The 22048-nt window shown below is 40.0% G+C and overlaps 1 protein-coding gene across 1 annotated transcript in view; it reads right to left on the bottom strand.

Annotated features, from left to right (window-relative positions):
• Window positions 1-22048, bottom strand: part of HDAC9 (histone deacetylase 9) — a 493669-nt gene that overhangs the window by 115768 nt on the left and 355853 nt on the right. The window contains exon 22 of the mRNA XM_019508553.1: window positions 19061-19179. Coding sequence (XP_019364098.1) covers window positions 19061-19179 — 119 coding nt within the window. The remainder of the gene's footprint in view (window positions 1-19060; window positions 19180-22048) is intronic.

The raw sequence follows: 22048 nt of genomic DNA, 5'->3' as shown, positions 1-22048 counted from the left end.
ATCATGAGTCAGTACTTCCCTAGTAGAATAGAATCATTTTCTCTCTTTTTTTCTCTCTTCAAGATCATCAATGCTGTGATTATGTACAGTTCTTTTCTAAAAGTAGACTTCTGAAATCATAATTTTCCCTAAAGAATAAAGAGCTACTACCACAACAATCACAGTTGCTTTTGCCCTTTCATTACAAATTTGGTAAAAAACAATAGAGTTGCAACCATAATATACTGATAATGTTATTGAATGTCATAAAGCAAGGCTGAGTCAGGGCAATAGGATGGGAAATGAGGCCCTGAAGGAAAACAGGTTGCTCCAGAAGTATAGTGAGTAATTCAGTACCTTCTCTTCAGGTCAATGCTGAACAGCTACGAAAGGTATAGTGCAGCAGCTGTTGTCTTTTAGATGACAGAAACCCTGACTGTTCATGCATTTAAAGGATCCTATGTCAAGCATAAGTATTTACCTTGGAGACCATTTAGAACTCCTAACGCATTTTAAAATATTGTTTTTTACTCCCTGTCCTTAAAAAGACATTGTATAGTGTGCATGTACAGATAGGTGGATGCCTACCATCTGAGGGAAATATGATAAAATGGGTGAATGGTCTCTAGTAAGAAGGTGTCCAGTCCTGCTTCCTTTGAAGTCAACTGCAGAACTCTTCTTGCTCTTATGCAAAAGAAGATCAGGTAAGTAGTCTGCCAGGAACTGTGAAAACTTTCAAGATGAAAGATCTGGGTTACTGATATTTTACTGATGTTTTTCTTACTATTGATTTCTACTTTTAGTCCTATGGTAATACACTGAGAATCTACCTGATCTTTAGTACTGTGTTTAGAACACAGAATAGATGACAACCTATCTTTTCCATTTCTTGGCATGTATACTTTTCCTTCCTTTGCTTTCTTTTTCTTTTCTTTTCTTTTCCTCCCTGTGCCCAACTTTACTATGTCTGTGATAAAACACTAAATTTGGTCAGGCAGATTTAATTTCCCATTCTCTTTAAAAGCACTAGGTAAAAACTTATCTTCATTAAGTGCCACTGGAAGTCTGGCACCACATAACTAATCAGAGAATTCAGTAGCTTCATGTCCATGTGATGCCTCAAGTTCAAAGGGGACCAAGACATCCTGTTTGGTGTTTTGTTTCACTCAAGCTATTAAAACTGCCCAGGCCTCCTTGAGTGTTTTAAAGGTAATCTTTTCTATTCCTCATCAATAACCCAAGCCATTATAAAATCCAATGTCATCTTAGATAATTTTCAAATTTCTAACTTGGTTTTAAAATAAGGAAACAGTGGAATAGAAGGACAGTAGCTCTTGATAGATGTATGCATCCATTTGCCATATTCCTCTATGCTTTTGCTTAGGTCTTCTAATCAGCTTTTTCTTACTCTGCTGCCTCTACTCCAAGATGTAGGCATGGGTACTGGGAAATTTGCTAGAAATGTGTGTTCTTCAAGTGGGGGAGTGGGGGAAGTATGGATCAGTACACATACTTCATCTTCTAAAATGTTTTTTAAAACAACTACTTATACCTGATTCAAGTAGAAAAATAAAATTAAGCTCATAACATTACTTTCTTTTTATAAGCATATAAACATCATAATTTTTTATACAATCCTTTGAGCCAGCTTCTCCCTGAATTCAGTTTGAATCAACAGCTTATTACTTAATCCACAGATGTACTTCACTCTGTTCTCAGGGTCTGATGAAGACTATGTGACTTTAAGAAACTCACTCATTTGTTTGGTTGAATAAAAAATGGCATCTAGCATGTTTCTGTGAGCTTTTAGGGCCCACTTTTATCTTATGTTAAAACATTTTGGAACATTTAGAGGCCTGAACAGTTTCAAACTACCCTTATATGTTACTTAAAAATATATATTTCTGAACTTTTTACCATTTGCAGAAGTCATATTTAAACAAATAACCTGATCTCAAAAATTTCTCCATGGTATGAAAGTTCAAAAATTAAGAACCTCTGCTCATTTGGAAAAAATATATGAACTGTGCTTAAAAATAATGATTCTTGTTACAACTAGCTCTATTTTTAAAAAGAAACAATAATGGTAATGAGAGACTGTGGAAGCTAATAATTTTTCTATGAAAACTGTTGAAAGAAATGATGATGATAGAAGTAATTTTTTTTAAAAAGTGTTTGTGGAATTCTTCCATTTCTTGACCCGAAAAGTTCTAGCCTTTCAATGGGTAAAAAGCATAAAATTTTCCATGCAAATATGGTTTAATTTGTGAATAGGCCATTTTTCATTGAAAAAAAAGTCAGATGAAAAATACTGGCTAATTCTACTTGTGGAGTAAAAATCAAGCGCAAGAGATTGTAAGTTAATATATACCCACACATTTATTTTCAAAGGTTTGGGATCATACAGAAGCATCTTTCTAGAGGGTACTGGGATGAGGATGAGAAAGCTACACTTGAGAAGAGACAGAATAATATCCAATCCCTTTTATTTTTTATCATGAGCAAGCAACAGAACTGTGATGGATTGGCAGTATTTAGTTGTTCTTGTATGTTTTTATTCTTGGCTTGCTCTTCCTGTGCTGAACAAGAGCCCAGAAATCTGCCTCATGGTCCATATTATGCACTGTTTTTGAACCTTAATCAATGACAAAAAAGCCACACATGAAAAAAATGAACTACTTTCTATGTATCGAAAAGATATTTCCTTTTCTTAGAAAAGCTGCCTCTGCGTCTTCCAAGTCATTTTCACAAAACTGCAGCAAAGGTTAAAATTATTTAAGATAGCAGTTTTTTCATGTGAGGAAGTATTGGAAAGGTTTCTATGAGTATTTTTATACTATATTAATATCTATATAGCAGGATCTCTTCTTGGAAACATTAGTCATTTTATGCTCATAGAATAGTTCCACTTCACTCAGGACAACTGCTCAAGTGAGTAAGATTCCCATTGGGATTTTGCACTTATTTCAGGAAATTATATATTAAACACTGAAAACAACAGCACATTGTTATCATGTTCCAGTGTTTTCAACCTTTGCTGTTGTATGTACATTTTTACAATATTTAGTGTTTTTGTTAAATCCCCACTTCTGGAATCAAAAGATTGCATGGGAATTTCATCTTTCTAGCTCAGGTCTCAGTAACTAAAGGGCGATAAAAAGAAGCCCAAATTATTTTTTATGAAAATCATGGTGTTTTTAGAGCCTGCTTCAGAAAATTTTTACATTTGAATGTCTAATATTAATGTTCCACCTTGCCTTCAAACGTAGTGTGCAATATTGACAAAAGGAATTATTACTTTGAGTAAGAGTTTGAGGAACTGGCCCCATAATTAAAGTTTAACCACTTCAAAAATTATAATTCAAGAAGCTTTTTTTTCTTTTCTCTTTCTCAGTTGAAACAAGAAATATTTTCCTACTTTGTTTCACATTTGAAGTTCATTTTATCTGGAGGGGTTTCTTTGGTTGTTTTTTTTTTAAAGTAACAGCAAGCAGGACAATCGTTTGTAATCAAAGATAAACAATTCAAGAAAATATCATTAGGATTCCGGGTGCTGACATCAGTCAAGCATGAAGTGTACTTGATCCTGGGATAGTGTGAAAAAGATGAGTTTGCAGACCAAAAAACAGATGGCCCTTTATCACCCCATGGGGCTAAACACACAACAGCAAACTTCAGAGACGCCTTACCTTTACCCTGTCTGTCCCTATCAGGATAGACTCTGTTATATTAAGGGTTATTGCCTCTCTAGCCCTCCCTGTGATCAGCTTTTGAAGTCCATGGCCAAGAGGCCAGTGTGAGAATATCACCCCAGATAAGAGGTGTTTGCTTTGTGAAATATTCAGGACAAGAATCTGTGGAACCCTAGATAGTTCAGCAGGGAACCACAAACTCAAGCTAATATCTTCTAATCCCCTGTTGGTTTCAGAACTACCCACCATAAAAAGTATAACTAGCTGTTTATTTTTGCAGCCAAGAGATAACATCTTAAAGTTACAGTCTGCTTTAAATAATAGGGAGTGAAGCCCTAAGAAATGAGCTATCCACACTCATAATCAAAACTGTTCCTTCTTTTCCACCAAATGAGAAATAAACATTTTGTCTGTTATTTCTTTTTAATCAGAAATAGTGGTCAGAAATCACAAGAGAGACTTCTGTATCCAAATTACATATCTTCCATTCTTGAAGTTTTGAACCTTGGGCAATATGTTACAATTTTTTCCCATGGGACATGTAGCACATTTCTATTTATTACAAAGAACACTTACATTCTAAGACATAAATCATGCTCTTCTAATAAAGGCTTCACAAGTTCCCAAAGACAAGCCTAATTCCCAATGCACTGATGCTATAAAAGACCAGACACTCTGTTATGTAGAAATGCACATTTTGGAGACTTCTTTCTCCAGGGCCCAATCCTGTGAAATGCAAAAAGAGGTTTGCTAGTCATTAAGCATCATCAACTTCCATTAGTTCCAAAATGGCCTGAAACTTCACTTTCTCCTTATTTTTCCCCTGTTAAACAATATTTTTGTTGATATGGGGGGGGCAGTGTTTCTGTGTTTATGGTTCAGAATTTAAAGACTATGCCACTAAACTAAAACCCCCTACCCAGGTTCATTGCTATCATCGAGGAAAATAACACAAGAAGTAAAAGAGATAAAGGAAGAGCATCAAGTGATGGACTATACTTCTTTATGGTGCAGTAGGCCTTTTTTACCATTGTAATCTATCTTTCACCCTGTCCCACACAACTATTCTAAATCACATAACTAGCACCTGATGTATTCTGCAGATGGATTAGCACTGTCTGTGTAGAATACAGTATACAGGTGTTTTTTAACTTCCACTATTTAGTTAACTAGCAGACAGACATATCTTCTACGGGGGTGGAGGGAAAGGGAAGGAAATGGCTCCTGGATAATTCACCAAAGGGAAAAATAGTGAAAGATTAAGTCCAATCAACATTTGCTGTTAGTTGCCTATCTCCTTAGGTAGCCTATTTCATAGATTTTATAGGCATTAGGGCTGGAAGTCAGCTGGAATGAGATCACCCCAGCAAGATAAGCATCCAAGCATTTCTTAAAGGTATCCAGAGTACGTGCTTGCACCACTTCTGAGGGGAGTCTATTCCAGTCTCTAGAGACACGGACGGTAAAGTTTTTCCTAATGTCCAGTCTAAAACAGTCTTCCAGCAGTTTGTCCATTGGATCTTGTCTTCCTTTGGGGTGCCCTGGTGAACAGACATTCTCCCAGTTCTGAATGCACACCTCTTATATACTTACAGGCTACCACCAAGTCACACGTGAGTGTTCGCTTCTCCAGACTGAAGAGTCCCATGCCACTCAGCGTCTCCTCATATGGCCTGTTCACTTGACCTCTAAACATATGCATGCATCTCCTCTGGACTCTCTCAGGTTTCTCCACATCCTTTCTAAAGTGCAGAGCCTGGAATTGGATGCAATACTCCAGCTGAGGCCTCACTAAGGCCAAGTAGAGCAGGAGGGTGACTTCTTGGGTCTTGTTTGAGATGCATTGGTAGATGCAAGCCAGAGTTTTATTTGCTTTGCTGGCTGCAGCATTGCATTGGTGGCTCATGTTCATCTTGTGGTCAATCATGACCCCTGAGTCTCTTTCGGCCATGGTGCTAGTGAGTGTAGTACTGCTGAACCTATAAGTAAGATGTAGATTTTTTCCCCTGAGGTGGAGCACCTTGCATTTCTCCATGTTGAATGTCATTGGGTTTTGATCCCCCCACCTAGTGAGCCTGAATTGCCAGGTTGGCCTGAATTGCCTGGTAGTCCTGCATCCTGTCAGGCAGGGTGATCAGCTTGGGCTGGCGGAAAACCAATGCAAAGTAATTGTTGAGATTTGCTTTTTCTGGGTGTTGGTTGTTAGCTGCCCCATTTGAGTCAGCAAGGGCTCGATGTTGCCCTTGTTTTTTTTCTGACTTCCAGTGTATTTGAAGAAGGACTTTTTATTGTCCTTGATTCCTGTAGCCAGTTTGAGTTCAGTTTCAGCCTTGGCTTTTCTGGTCTGCTCCCTACAGATGCGCGCCAGTGCTGCATAATCCTCCTTAGTGGTATTTCCCGACATCCATCCTTTATGAGCTTCTCTTTCCAGGTTCAGGATGTCCATGAATTCCTACTGAGCCAAGGGGGTTTCCCAGTGATTATTCACTTGTCCCCTGACAATCTTAGTTTAAAGTCGTGTCAAGCAAGTCAGCCATTCTGGCAAAGAAGAGCTTCTTTTCCATCGGAGTGAAGTGGAGGTCATCCCTTCCCAATAAACTGCTGCCTCTCTCTCTGAAGTGTGGACTGTGATCAAAGAAGCCAAAGCCTTCATGATTGCACCAATGCCACAGTCTTCTTCTGACTTCTTCAATACGTCTCTCCCTCCTGAGCCCATGACCCGAAGGCAGGGGCGATGTGTAGGGGGTGCACATGGGTGCATGTGTACCCCCTGAACACGGCAGTGCACCCCCTACAAAAAGGCACCACCAACACTGTCAGCAGTACCTGCGGGCGGTCACCACTCACCAAACTGCTGCTGACAGTGCCGGTGGCATCTGCGGGTGGTCAGCGAACCCTGCTGGCCACCACTGATACTGGTGCCTGTGGGTGGTTGCCATCCCCTGGTCGGTGCTTGCCACCCTCCCGCCCGTGCCTGTGGGAGGTCCCCGCTCACTGCTGCAGTGCTCCTGCCACTTCCATGTTCCTGCCATGGGCACGGGTTGTTCATGACCAAAGGATCAAGGAGAAAACTACTTATAGCTCTTCCTGGAAACTATAAGCCACAGTGGCAGATATAACATGTAGGTGTGCTATTTATCCAGCTAAGCTCTGAAAATGTTTGGGACAATACAACCAGTGCCGAGGAGAGGACTGGACCAATTGAATGTGCTCTAAAAAATGTATCCAAAGTTTAGAGGCATGTAACTTAACCTTTAAATTCTAAAGTGTATCCTTTGCTAAGTGTAATCCTGTAGAAACTGCTATCTCAGTCAACTGCATGCTTCCTTTAGTTGAAATTTTCTCTGACTTTGGAAAATAAGGTAAAATATGCACTGATTTTGTATTTAAAAAATCTGCTTCTTTTGGGCCTGCATCAGGTGGACAGCCCAAAATACTGTAACTAAGTAGTTTGAGCACTGGTACCTTTGTATGGACAAGGTAACCAAACTTCTTCAAACTGGTCCAGCATATATCTGCATCTGAAGTCATGTATTTCTCAAACTACTGGATCCTATTCCACCTATTACATGTTTAAATGGACTAAGGAGCTACAAGTGATACTAATCAATCTTGTTTAAGACTGCGCACCCGTCAGGCCTTGATCATTCGGTCCCGCGCCACTCGGCTCTGGGTATGTAGGGTGATTCTTCACTCTGCCTCTACAGTCTCAGGGTGTTGATGTCTCTCCCCAGGCAGTCTTACCCCCAATCCTTCCTGCCATGACTTTGATGACTCTTTCAGTGGAGGGGTCCAGCCACCAGGGTTCATCTACCCAAGGCCTGAGGGCGCTGGTCTTCCGCGAGGCTCCAACCTCCTCTGTACCTCGCCCTGAACCCAGCCACGACGGAGTGCCGATGTTCTTTTGCGGGCTGCCCTCCCTTTTCAGGATCCTCTTCCAGGTCTCGCTCGAGTCCTAAGCTACCCGTTATGGGCCTACATGCCCATTTAGGTCCTCTATCTAGCAGAACCTTCCTTATTGCCAGGTGAGAGCCCTTGGCTTTCAGTTGTCCTATGTCCTGCTCTTCCCAAAAGTGGAAACAGCAACAACACACAAAAAAGAAACTAACAACAAAAGCTATATACAACTCCCATGACCCTCTAATTACTATCATCAGGCAGCTTAGTAATAGCATGCCCAAAATCGTGCAGCCCCACCACAAGCTATTCCCTCGGTGCCACCTTCTTCCCCTTTTTCTTCTCTCCTAGTGCAAGATCCATTAAACAGACCCTTGATGTCCCTCCCAGCACGGACTATTGATTTTCCTCTGAAGGGCTATCTCGGGTCTTCAGTTCTATTCTAAGTAGCCTCAGCTGTTGTTGTGGCCATTCGCCTCCCACTTGGGAAGATCCCAGGGGCCAGGCTATGCCTGTGAGGATCCCCCTTGACCCGGTGCCTTGCATCCCTTAGATCTCTCTCTTCTCCAGGGTTCTCCTCACCAGAGTACCTTACTTGCCTGTCCGGTCTCTGGAGCCTCCTCCCGGAGTCCTATTTTGACATGCAGCCTGGCCACCTCCTTTTCCCTTGATCTGGCAACGGTGTCTTCCTCTTGAGGGTCTCTGGGGCAACCTCCTCCCCTGTGAGAGGTGTTCTTGCCTGCTCCCTCCTCTGAGAGGGGTCCGGGGGATACTTCCCCTGTGCTCCTTCTCAGCCTCCTCTCCCCTTCTGCCTCACTGGCCAGCCTTCTTATTTCCCCGTGCCAGCTCTCCTCCCTCCAGCTGGCCGCACTTTTAAAAAGACGCGGCTAACAAGCCGCACGGGTCCCGCCGCCGCTTCCAGTCCTGCCACGGTTCCTGCTGCAGGTAAGGAGCTTTTGTTTGTTTTTCCCTTCATTGTGTCTCCCCTGGGGTGTGCCGGCCCCCGGGGTCCTCCTTGACCCTTCGGGGTCCATCTCTTGTATTTTCCCCGGGACAGACTGAAAATCCACCAATACACATATTTTTGTAATATGTGATCACCTTAGCCTTAAAATTAAGCAGCAAGAAGGAGGAGGAAAGATCTACCTTTTGTATTAACACTTTTCAAGGACTGAACAGGGTGGATGGATTAGGGTCACACTTACGCACTTACATCTATTTAAGCACCTAATAGGGGAGTAGGATCTGGCCTTAAGCTTTCAAAGGGAACTTAAAGGGTGCCTATACATGTACATCAGGGCTGCTCCAATGCACTCTAATTACATTAAATTAATTGAGTTTGCTGGAGCATGGTAATTACCGTGATCCAGTGTCGCGTGTATCAGTGAAAAATGGTAGTGGGGGCACTTTAACAAAAGCTTATTTGACAAGCTTTAATTAAAGTGTCCCTGCCGCCATTTTTCAGCATGGGGACACTGATACAGGTAACACTCCTGATGCTTTAATTAGTGCACCTCTTGCAGCCACTCTAATTAAAGTGCCCTTCCTCTCCCCCCAGCCTCCCAGAGCACATGTATAAATGCCCATTGAGTCTTTTTTAAGCCTTTTCATCTTTGATATTACATTTAGAAAGGATGCACGTATTATATAGCTAATTCACTTTTCAGTTCCACCCTAAAATACATAAGCAAATAGGTTCCTGTCCCAACCAAAACTCATTTTCCATTTCATGTACTGTCTTTAAGCCAAATTCCTTGTCTGACTTCTAAATACTATTGGCTAATATTTATTTTACAATAGCTGCCAAAGGTCCCAATCAGGACTGGAATTCTGTTATGCTAGGTCCTACAGCAATACAGATGAACATCTGATACCCCAAAGGCTAGGTACAGACATTCAAAAAGCCTGAGGTGGAATCGATCTAAGTTACACGGTTTTCTGTAAGCAGTATAGTTTAGATTGGTAGTGAACTGAACACACATTCACCCTTTGGAGGAGGGGCAAAACTTAGACTGAGTTCTGCCACTTTTAAACCAGTTTATATGTACCGAACTTCTGTTCTGTTACAAGTATAGACAGATTTTTCTTGCTGACCTTCTATTCTGTTATGGGTATGGGTACAGTTTCCAATTGCTCATACCGGTAAAAGTATAATATCTATACCTGGCAAAGATCTTACGATGTACACAAGGTGCTCTGCAACAGATATTACAAAACTCTATTTTAAGTTTTCTTAACAGTACAATTTCTTAGTTCCTGGAATAACCACAACAGTCATGGGCAGCATTTTATAAATCCCAAGGATGGTAGGTGGCAAAGTTTTGCTTATAGATACAACAAGCTTGAGACATTAAGTTTAGCTCCAGTTGAAACCTCTTCCAAAGTTCAGTGTGCATTAGTTCAGGAGTTTGGTTCGTAAATATAATGTAAATCCAATGGAGTGGAGAAACTTAAGAGGACTTCAAAAATGGGGTGGAAACCCTGAACAATGGAGAAAGCTACAAGAGACCACAGTAGATTGAAAAAGAAGAGCCAAATACTTAGTTTTGATACAAGAGAGCAGCAGCCATAAGCATCCATATAACAGCAAAAGGTAAGGCACCATCATCTTCCAGTTTCTGAAACTTCATAGATGTTAAGGACAAAAAATATCATAATAATAATTATTTGACTTCTTATATAACACAGGCTATAACATTTCACCGAGTGATTTCTGCATTAAGCCCACCACATCTGGAAGAGTGGCTTGATATATTAGAAAAAACATCCAGGCTTGAATGAAAGAGTTCAGATGATGAAGACTCCTCCATCCTACATTGGTGATTCAGTAGTTGATGACCCCGACTCTTAAATACGTATTCCTTATTAAATCTTCATCTGATCTCACTTCAGAATGCTAACACTACACTGTAATATGCTGCTGTCTACCAGACTAAAGTGCACTCTCCTATCAGAAGACTTTGCCCCATGTGTGAAGTTATAGCCAGAGCAGGAAGGCAGAGCAGAAATCAGGATGCAGACTTCCTATTTTTATTTTTTTTTTGGTTCTGAAAATAAACTCTATCCATCATTTTGCATTTCCTGACAAGGAGGTTGGTCTGCAAGATGGGAGAGTTTGCCTAATACAAGAACAGGGAACTGTACAGCAACCTTAATTGGCCACACATTTATTTGAAAAATATGGATACTTGGAATGTTTAAATGCCCTGTGCTTTAGGTGGCGGTCCTGTGACTAATGTGACCATCTGCATGCTGCAATGGGAAGGTGCTTTGTTCTCTCTCCAGGGGCTGGCAACATACAGCCCAACTCAGCCTGAGGAGCTTCTGGTTTTACCTGTGGAGCTGAGGGGTTTTCGCAGCATTTCAGTGGTGGGGGTGCTTCACCCAGCTGTAGCCAGGTGGTGAGGAAAAGCAGAGGCCTAGTTAGAAGCATTGCCCACCCTTGGATCCTTGCTGGACCCACTGTAAAATCCTGCCCACCACTGCTCTATACTGAAATGGAAAGGTGCTATGTTCCCTGTGCTGTGGTAGGTGGGAATGCATTGAATGCTTTAGAACTTTTTTTGCTAGTTCTTTTAAAGTAATTCATGATATAATATTTTTTTCAAGATGCTTAAAGACATAATTTTACTTCTTCAAAAAATGATCTACAAAACCAGCAAACCAACTGATTGCAGGCAATATAATCAGGTCAGAGCACATTAACCTAAATTGAGTTGGACCCCACAGCTTCTATATAATTGAGCAACTGTGCATCACTAATTTGGCACAGCAGTAAGTGGGTATCCAAACTGACACTAAATGATTTACTTCTTACAATGCCTTCAGTGGCATCTTGTCCTACTGCTAACTGTTAATCTCATTTTGCACCATGGTGTCAGATAGTCTCTTTGGGATAAGAGAGTGAAATAATAGGAAAATCTCCAACAAATCATTATAGCCTTTAACAAAATGCAATTTTTTTGGAAGATAAGAGTCCTGAAAACACCCCAAGTCTTAGCTGACACTTCTCTGTTTATTTTACCCTCTTTATGGAAAGATCAGCTTTTAAAGACCGGTTGTCTGACCTACTTACTTATGTGGTAAAATGATATCAGGGACATTATGCAGACATTATTTCAAGAAATCTACTATAAAACAAAGAGAAAGTACTTTGCGTAAGGATAGTGTTACTGAGATAAATTCTCCATTCGTGATAGCTAAATCTGAGAACACTGTCTTTACTAGACCCAACAAATTGCAAATTTATAACCAGATCTGCAAGTCCCTTTTTAGATCTGTGTGATTTGAAAATCCAAGTGGCATGACAGTACGACTTAGCAAGGACTACAGAAAGTAACTATAAGACAAAGTACAGGACATACCAGCTACATCTCAATGTTTCCTAGTAAGAGTCAGGAGTCCAACATTAAGTTGTAGACTCTCATACTTCTTGAATCTCTCTCCTATACTCAATCCCTCTCTGTCTCTACCTCTCTTCTCTTTTCTGCTTATTTTTCTTTTTTCTTTTTTTTTTTTAAAGATTGTTCATCACTCTGCTATCAAAATGTATTTTATATCTCTATACTCTTATACTGTACATTATGTTGGCACTTTATATTACACATTTTTAAACATTTTAGCCATAAAAATAGTATTTTTGAAGTTATTCAGACACAAGCAGACTTGCATCTTAAGTGTTTTGGGGTTAAGATCCACAGAGACCCTGATTCACCAGGGATCTTAATGTTATTAATAGTTATTGTGCATGAAGATCAAAAACAGTAGTATGTGGTCAAAATTTTGGTAAATTATTTATTGACCATGGGCTAAATGGCAGTGGAATGCCCATAGAAGTGCATGATGCACAGGGTACAGTCTAGGGGGAGAGATGCTACAACATTTTAAAGCAGAAAGCTAGTATGTAATAAGTTTACACAGGCTGAATAGAAAGATGATCTGTTAGGTTTGCACTTTCTGAGGACTGTGAATTGTGAAACAAATTAATATTAAACATTAATATTACTTCTTATACTTAGACAAATTATACACAAAGATACTTAACTACTAGTAATGGGATCAGATAAGGGTTTTAGCAGCATATATTTAGTAGGGCTGTGCAAAATTTCAGCAGCCATTTCATTTCAGAGGCGTTATGGGCCATTTTGGTGTCTGAAACACCAAATCCAAATTGAAATGGAAGGTTCAGAAACATGTCCAAAAAGAAATGAAGCATCCAAAACATTTCAGAAAAGTTTTCGAAAATTTTGGAGTTTCGGAGCCAGGCTTGCAGGGAAATAGCTGTACGCTGCAGTCCTGCCATGCAACTCAGCTCCGCAGGGAGCAGAGATCTGCACCAGGGTCTCCTCACTACCGCTGCCTGCCTGGCACTGCCCCAGCGACATGGGGCTGCACAGGGTGAGCCCCAGCAAGGAGACCCCCATCACAGATCTTTGCTCCCTGAGGAGCCAGGTCACGCGGCACAGCAGTGCTGGTCCCTGCCATGTGATCTACATCTACAGGAAGCACAGATCTGCACCAGGGTCTCCTCGCTGCTGTTGCCTGCCCCACGTAGCCCCATGTCACTGGGGCAGTGCAAACCAGGGAGCGGCACGGATCTGTGCTCCCTGTGGAGCCGAGTTGCAGGGCAGGGACCAACAGGCTTGCTCACCACTCTGTGCTGCTTTCTTGCCCCACGACCCAGCATGACAAGGATCAGAGATCTGCGTGGGGGTCTCCTCGCCTGCACAGAGGGCAGCAGCCCTCTCCCAGACAAGCCACCCACAGCCCCATCCTGCTCCCCACTGGGGCCCTGCAGCTCCCGTCCCCAAGCCCTGCCTGGCCAGGTAGGGCTGTGCAAAGCTTCCCTTGCAGCCTGTTCAAAACAGATTCAGCTGAGATGAAACAGGACAGTGATCCGAAACACTGAAAAGAATCACTGTCCTCTGAAATGGCTGAACCCATAACCGAATCGAAACACAGCCATTTTGCATAGCCCTAATATTTAGTGCCTTTTCATTCCTGTTAAAGTCCTGCTTCTCTTCCTAAAGCTTTCGACCACATCCTCAGTTACAGAAAAGTTACTTCCAGCGTCTTCAAGCTATGCTAGATTACGCCAAATGAGGATATTGCCTTTTCAGGTCACGTATATGTTCACAAGTAGCACTGTTAGAGGTAAAGCTGTCAGCTTGTGACCTGGGTTAAGAGAGGCTTTCAGCTCCATAGGGGTGCCATTCCCTCTTCACCCTGAAGACCTGTTGTAATGGTCATGATGCAGCTCTTAGAAGAGAGAAAGGCAACCTTCCCTTGCCTAGGGCTTCTCCTCACAGTTTTTGTAACTGATTTAACTCCCTTGAGTAGATTCAGTTACACTGATACTGAGGTGTTTTATAAACAGCATCCAGCACTGAAGGGTTGCACCAGTTTAACTAATTGCTTTTTTCTACCAATTTAGGTAACTTGATACAGAACTATGTGCAGATAAGGCCTTAGTATTTATATTGTGGGAGTAGTGGACTTTGACTAGGAAAGCACTATGCATTTTCTTGAGTCCATCCCTATTTAGGAAAGCACTTATGTACATATTTATACATTACACTTTAAGGCCCCAATCCTTTACTACATGCAAATTCAGCTTTCATGTAGTAAACTGACAACTGCAGCAAGGTGATTTGGGATCCCCAATGCTCAGGTTCCAGGCCCTAACAGAAGCTAGTACAGTGGGTGACCTACTCTAACTTCTATGCATGGCACAAGATCTGTAATGGATGTCGCACTATCGGAGGATCAGTGATGGGGGACCTAACATGCCACCACGTCCCATCCTGCCTGTTGTCACAGAACCAAACCCTGCTTTCTCATTCTTCATTTCAAGTGAAACGTGTGCTTAGTATTTCTGTGAGCAAGAAAATTGTTATAAAGAAAGGCAAAAGTAGACATCTCAAAGCAAACGTGAGTGAAATCATGACAGGTGGGAAGGAATAGACTACTTTACTCTGTTCTCTATACTGAATCAAATCAATATTTCTTGTACAGTACCTACAAAAAACGTCATTGAAGATCAGCCTCTTCTCCCTTAGAAAACTGAACAGGCAGGGAAGGAACATCAAGGCCAGTGGGGGGAAAAGTTTGCATAACAATGGAATTTTGAAAAAAAGGATAAGAAAGAGGAGACAAGATCAAAAACCACCATAAAATCTTTTTCCGTCCTTGCTCCAAAAGCCCCAAACATTTCAGCTAGATTTAAAAATAAAAATAAAAATCAGCATTTGTATTTTTAAAACTTCATAGCTTGAAAAAAAATCAAATTAGTTGAAAAATCTCTTTTTAGTAAAAAAAAAGTTTGACTTAGTTTATTTCATATGATACAAAATAAAATAAAATAAATGTTTGACTCAGTATATTTCATCAGAACCTTTGAGAGGAGAGATGATAATGGGAACTTCAGTGATATCAAAATACAGATAACCTTCATATAAACATATACACTTTGAAATCTTTTAATCAGTTATTTGGTGAGTTAGGGCTTTTAACATTGAATACATTTTAATTCCAATAAGGAATTAAATATAAAGAATTATAAAGGAAATACAAAAAATTGAGAGAGATATAATACAAAGAATGAACAGATATTAGATCTTGTTAAAAGTGAGCAACACTATTCAAGATTTTCTTTAATATGTTGTAAAAAAGTTCAATAAAGTTTTGTTTTCAAAACATGTCTATAGCTCTATCAGATTAACTCAGTTTATTCAGTCAAATTGACATGATAGTCATATGGAGAACTACGAGCTAGTATAAGCATACGTCTATATATAAAACGGTATATAGCAACTATGTAAGTACAACCAGTGGCTCTCCATTACTTTGAATATCTGCAGGAACTCAGAAGAGCTCTTGCATACGCGCTGTATTAGGTAAGGAGCAGTAGCACAAATTGAGTGGGGCAAGCAGGTCAGGAAGCCAATTCAGAGGAGACACCAGAATTGCAGCCTCATGGGAGCCCGTGCAATGATATCACTGACCAGGTGGGGGGACCCTGCACAGTGGCAGCAGTAGCTGGCATGCTGGGAAGCTGTACTGTGGCAGCAGCAGCTGGGATCTTTGGGATCCCACTTTGAGTTAATAGCACTCCTGCCCCTAACTCTCTGGCATTGATACCATTCCTCCCCTGCTCTTAAATCCTTCAGTGCACCTCCGCCCAGAGCACCAATATTGCTAGCTATGCCTCTCGTGAAGGGAGACATGTGCATGCATTGCATTGTGCTTAACCAAAGTCTGATCTCTTGAAAAAGACCAAGGAAACAGGGGTTGTGTCTGGAATCTCTGCAAGGGGTGGTGAAGGAATCCTTCCCTCAGGCCTACCAGCTGCTGCAACAGGGATACCCTGTGGCCAGAGGTGCAGCCTCAAGACAGCAGAAACCCCAGCAGCCTGTAGCTCAGTGTCTTTGCCCCTGTTCTCTACAGTTTAGATCCTCCATGAAGCAGAATTGTGCCAGTCCTTCCACTTTTAGTCCTTTCACATGCTCAGCCCATACATACTGGGTTACCCTACCAAAAGAAAAATAGCTCTAGCTGTTAGGACATATGGGGCAGAGGACAGATATTCTAGCTCTGGCATTACCATCATCCTATGTCACAACTGGGTTTCTAAGTTGCTGCAGCGTATGAGCTGTGGTTAGAGAAACTCAGAAATTCAGCCTTATGGTAAATACCTGACATTAAGTAGAGCCAGCAGAAAAGCTTTGTAGTATTAGTTTTCTGTTGGTGTTTTTGCTTACTATTCAGAAACTAAAACCTTGCAGGGGAGAAGTCTATGCTAAATTTAAGCAAATAAAATGCAAAAATGTGTGAGCTACGTATGTGAGCTATACATGAAGTAACATATATTTATTTGGGAAGTTTAACGGAGCAAATTTATTTCTATTGCATCTCAACTTACGACTTACGTCAGTTGGGTAACACCACCAGTTTATTTGCCCAAACGTTTTTTCATTTGTTTCTATCTTTATTTTTTTTCTCTCAGTTCCTTATGGCAAGGGCTTGCTGTTCTGTTAATACTTTACAGCTATTCCTCTGTGACTATGCTCTGAATGAAAGCCATAAAATTCTCCTCATCAAGAGCCCAGTGTCTCTCTAATGCTTTTTTACTAAGTGGAGCAAAGAGTCAAAGAATCAATTTTCCTTCTTTGATGTAAATGCCTTCATAATTCACAAGTACAACGACTGCATTAGGCCATCAAAAAGCAGGAAGAGCAATGTATTAAATGGGTACAAAGTACTAAAAGTTTATAAAGAAAAAAATGACAAAAATAGTTTGGCTACAGCTAAGGCTTGCAAAAGCATGTTAAAATTTCTGTGTATGCTTGCTTATTCTGGGGACAATTTTCAGCTCATGGAAGTAATCAATTATTATTTCTTTTGTGAATGCCTATTTAGATGATATCGGTAGTTCTTTAATATGAATGTCTATCTCTCTGATTTTGAGTGATTCTTGTTATATGCTGTATGCATAATTCTATATACCATAGCCAGTATGTTATGCTCTAAAAAGGTACAGTGGAATGTTGAGAATTTTGTTTTGGGGAAATAATAAATTCCTTTGGCTCTGTACAAAGGACTTTATTCATCCCTCAGGTACATGATTATTATCTGGCTCTATCTTGGCTTTCCCTTAACTTAAACAAGAGGGACTTACTGTAAATTATCTTTTTGTTTATATTGATATTGCTGTATATGTGCAGTTTCATGTCCTAAAAATCAACGATGGTTTCTGTAAGGGCTATGTAAAGAGGATGGAATGCATTTAGAATAGGACATGGAAGATCTAAAATGGATCTGATTTGATTTCAAAACAAAGAAAGTATGTCTCTTTACTTTCAGAGTGAAATTCATTCCTCCCTCCCTTTTGTGGGGGGACACATGGTGCATATTCAGTGTGAAAGATGGTTAGGAGAATGTTTTTAAGCAAGAGTAGCTCCCAGCTGCTAAACCCAGCCAGATAAATGTGGATCCAATGGCCAATGTTTCCCTCTGGGAAACTATTTCTGCAGCATTGTGAAGCCCATCTCCATTGCACAAAAATGGTGTTGAGCTAATTAGGACCATGATCCTATTTGTGCAGAATGGTAATGGAGATTGTGCAGCACAGAAGGACCTGTACAAAGAATGAATTTCACAACACTTCTAACAAACACTGAGATATGTAGATCATTGTTTGCATTTTTGTACATTTCACTATGCTCCCTGCCATCCCTGGGAAGCACAACCACTACACCAACCTTAAAGCAAATGCAGTTGCTGACCAGCCCTTGGCCCTATGTCCTAACTGTTCCCTTTCCAGATTTCCATTCTCCTGTGAGTGTGCAAGGGCTCTCATTATGCTGTTTCCTTACAGAGTACTGATAGTATACCAACATCCTGGTGCAACCTATTCTAGACAATGGAAATTTCTGTCTCTCTGTCCTTGATATTCCTTATAGTGTCTGGGTGCCAATAAGCTGTGCAGCTACAATACAAATCAGGAGTCCAAATGTACCACCAATGATGACAACGGCAAAACTCGTACTTCATTCTATTGACCTAATTTGTTTCAAGTTAGGTGGTCAGAAGGATAGAATTCCTCTAGGATTTTATGCCCAATCCTGCAAGATGCTGAGCACCCTTAATGCCATTATCATAATTCTCAAGATCTTTGTCATTAATGACAGCAGCAAATGTCCATTTTTAATATCTATCATATCATTATATCATAATCTCTATCATATTTATCATTCTTTAATTGACTTAAAATGCATTATATAGTCTCTGAATTCTAAAACCATTTTGTATAGCAGCATAAAATGTCAACCCTGTTTTATGTTTAGCAACTGCATGGTGTTTTATGTAATATTACACACTCCAGGTTATAACTGAGCAGTCCACTCCCACTCAATATTCTTGGCATAAAAATTATTTTGGTCAACAATTTCTGCAGTGGCCAATGATTGTGATGTGTTAAATTTGGAAACCAAATCTGAGGCATCTCAGAAGGACCTGATTTTATATAAAAGCTAAGCACCCTACAAATGAGGTCCTGTCATAAATTTGTCTTCCAAGAATTGAAGCTCCACAAAATCACTAGACCTATAAGAAAATTTTGGCCTTCATAAGTACATTGATCCCACTGAAGTCAACAGATTACATTGGTATGAAAATAATTCAACATCAGAATACAGTCTCTAAAGTTTAACTTGTTAAACATATTTTAAAATAAGCAATCCACTCCTCTTTGTAGAAGTGAGGACTTTTGAGAAGCATGACATCTTTGAAAGACTTTCTTGAATGCCATCCAAATTAATTTTAATACCTAAACAAAAATATTCCAAGAAAATATGCCAATAAATATGTCTTTACCAAAAGTAGTGAGTCACAAATGTTAAGTGTGTGATGCAATCACATAGGACATTATAGGTCCTAATATAACAGTGCTTCCTAGAAGACTTATCAACTCAGAAAAATACACCTATACATACATTTAGCAGTGACTTTATACCCGCCTAGTGGAGGTTCATGGCCTTCCACAGCGTCGAATCCAGCTGATACTAAGACAATGTCTGGGTCAAACTCACTGGCAATTGGCATAATCACAGTCCTGCAGAGTTAAAAGACAATCAGTTACAAAGTAAAACTCATACGTTTGCGCACCACACTGCTTGGCATGATTTCAAAACACCCACTATATGAAAACAAGATTGTATGCATCAGGTACATTACTACACTCCTTTAACTAAACCCATTCTCATTACCTTTAACGAAACAAAAGAAAGAAAAAAAAATGTTCCACTTATAATTCATTCTTTTTCTCTTCCACTTTTCTAGTTTTTAAAAAACAATTTGCAGGTACACGCAAAAGCCTCTAACATTACACACACATCTGTGCCTGTTTTATCCAGCTGCCTATAAAAAAAAAGCTGCATCTTCCAGGAGAGTGACTAATGGTATATAGAGTACACTCAAAGCCTGAATGGAAACCCGGACTGCTCCAGTTAGTGCGAACTTGGTGTAAATTTGCACTATAAATTTCTTTTGGGAAAATGTTTGCTTTCCAAACTTTTTTTTCTTAACATTTTTAAATGTTTGTCGAGGTGGGGGGTGACTCTAGCAAAGGAAAAACATGAAATTCCCTTAATCAGATCCAGACTATGATGTCGAACCTTTCCAAGGTCAAACAGAAGGAATGTGGCAACCACAAACTAGTGACAGCAACCCCTGCTGGTGTCAGTAAGATAATTCAGTGCTCCACATTCCCAGAGCTTCCCTTTTTTTAACCCTTTCTTTCACATTAGTTTTAAGCAAGCCTAGATTCAGGTTTTTGTTATTGCTTTTGTTTTAACTTTATCAGCATTTAACAAATGTTTGAGGCAAATTTATTTTTGAAAATGTAAAAAACAAACAGGATTCACAAATATATATTTTTAAACTGACTTTTCAAGATTTATACCTAAAACCTGGGTTCACACCAGCACGTGGTTCAAACAATGATACTTCAGGATCGATAACTGTTTAATTATTAAGTCAATTAGAATATTAGGAGTCAATTACAACAATAAAAATGCTATTAGAAATGAACTACAGGAAATCCAGGCTCAGGCTGAAATTAATCTTCAGTGTCCCAATACATGAGATAAACTGCTTTATTTCTTTCGGTGAATCTGATATCTTTTACTAGACCAACTTAAATAGTTGGAAACATTTTTTAGCATGCTTTTGGGTTTAAAAACCCTTCATCAGGCTGAGAAAGCCTCTGCAGTTGGTGTGTGCTCTTCCTGGACAGAATGAATATGCCTAACAAAGGGTTTTTAAATCTGAAATCTTGCTAAAAAAAAATTTCCAACTATTTAAGTTGGTCTAATAAAAGATATCAGATTCACCCAAAGAACCTTGTCTGTATGTCCTTAGACCAACATAGCTACAACCTACACCCTAATTTCAAGCAAGCACTCATTTATACTGTACATAGAAAAAATATATGTACTTAAAAAAATATGTACTTACTTAAACTTAGGTTTCATGTTAAATAGGTGTGACTATTAGCAATTTTCTCCTTTTTGGCATATATTTTTCTTCTGTATTTTTATTTTCTTTGTTTTATCCTGATATTCTACATGATATTTTCAACATTGAGCCATAATCTGTGTTTTTTTATTCACACCTTGATGGAGAACTTTGAGTATGCTCAAAAAGCCAAAAAGAACTAAATAAGGAAAATAGATCTTCTAGTAAATTGGTGGCTGTTGACCCATCTTGAATAGGATAGTGTTTAATGATTTAGTTATATGTAAAAGCTGTGTAAATGTCTTCTAGAGGCAGATTAGGATATGTCCATAAGGGTCTCAGGATAATGCAGCTATAGAGGATATTCCATTACAAAAAATCTAAAATAGGTTGAAAAAGCTACAATGAAAGAACATTCGGTTTGCAGAGCCAAATGTTCAAATGCAATATGAATGCCTATGTTAGGCCAAATGTTAGTTTGGCCTTCTTGTGTATATTTATTATGATATGCTCCCTTGTATTGTTACTACCTCATTCACCAAGCACCTTCAGCTTCTACCAGGAAGAAGGCATGAGTCCTACAGATTAAACTCATTCCCAGTGCAATCCAATTCCTCTGCAGTATACCAAACTAACCACGCTTCTGGGGTACCCCACACATTCTTTAGACTCTCTTGCCCCACTCTGTGAAGCATTTGTCCTTGTCCTACTGCCCTATATCTTTTTTTTACCCTCCAGTCTTTCCTACCCAGAGCATGGGGGCTGGACCCAATGATCTAAACTTCTGTGAATCTGTGAATTCATAATTTCTCATCCCCCTATATGCTAGGTCCTCCTTCTCTAGGTCACCAGGAGGGGGAGCATTGAGAACATGGGACAGAGTGATTGCAGGGTGAGTCCTGCATAGGCCTTGTAGTGCAAAGATGGAACCAGCTTAGTTACTCTGTGGGGATGTCACATAAACCATTGGATTGGCAAAGAGAAGCCAATTTGGTTTGTGTAGATTGGGGCTAGGGAAAAAAGTTACACATAAACTGGTATAAGTGATCAACAACTAATTCAAATCTGTGACATGACAGAAGTTCAGTGCATATAAAACACTTTCAAAGTGGCCAAAACCAGTTTATGATAAACCTGGACAGATGCAGTATCAGACTTAGCTGATTTAGATTAAATCAGTTTATTGAACTTCTGTCCCAGATCCCCTCCAGATTCAAGTTAACTTGCAATCCTCCAGCATGCTTTGTAATTCCCCACACCCTCATCCCCTTCATAGGGTGGGTGGGCTAGCCTTGTTCCAAGTTGTCTGCTCCAGCTGAGCAAGAAGGTATGCTCTAGCATGCCCAGTTTCCAGCCTAGGCCACTGTAGGCATGTGGCTGCATTTCCAGAATCAAAAGTGAATGTCTGTTCATTTGCGTATCAGTTCAGTTTAGGCATTTTAAACTACCTTGTGAAGATTGAATTG

The sequence above is a fragment of the Gavialis gangeticus genome, unplaced genomic scaffold (genome assembly GCF_001723915.1).
Source record: "Gavialis gangeticus isolate Ggan-Ray unplaced genomic scaffold, GavGan_comp1, whole genome shotgun sequence".
NCBI lineage: Eukaryota > Metazoa > Chordata > Crocodylia > Gavialidae > Gavialis > Gavialis gangeticus.
This window is presented reverse-complemented; position numbering and strand designations above follow the sequence as displayed.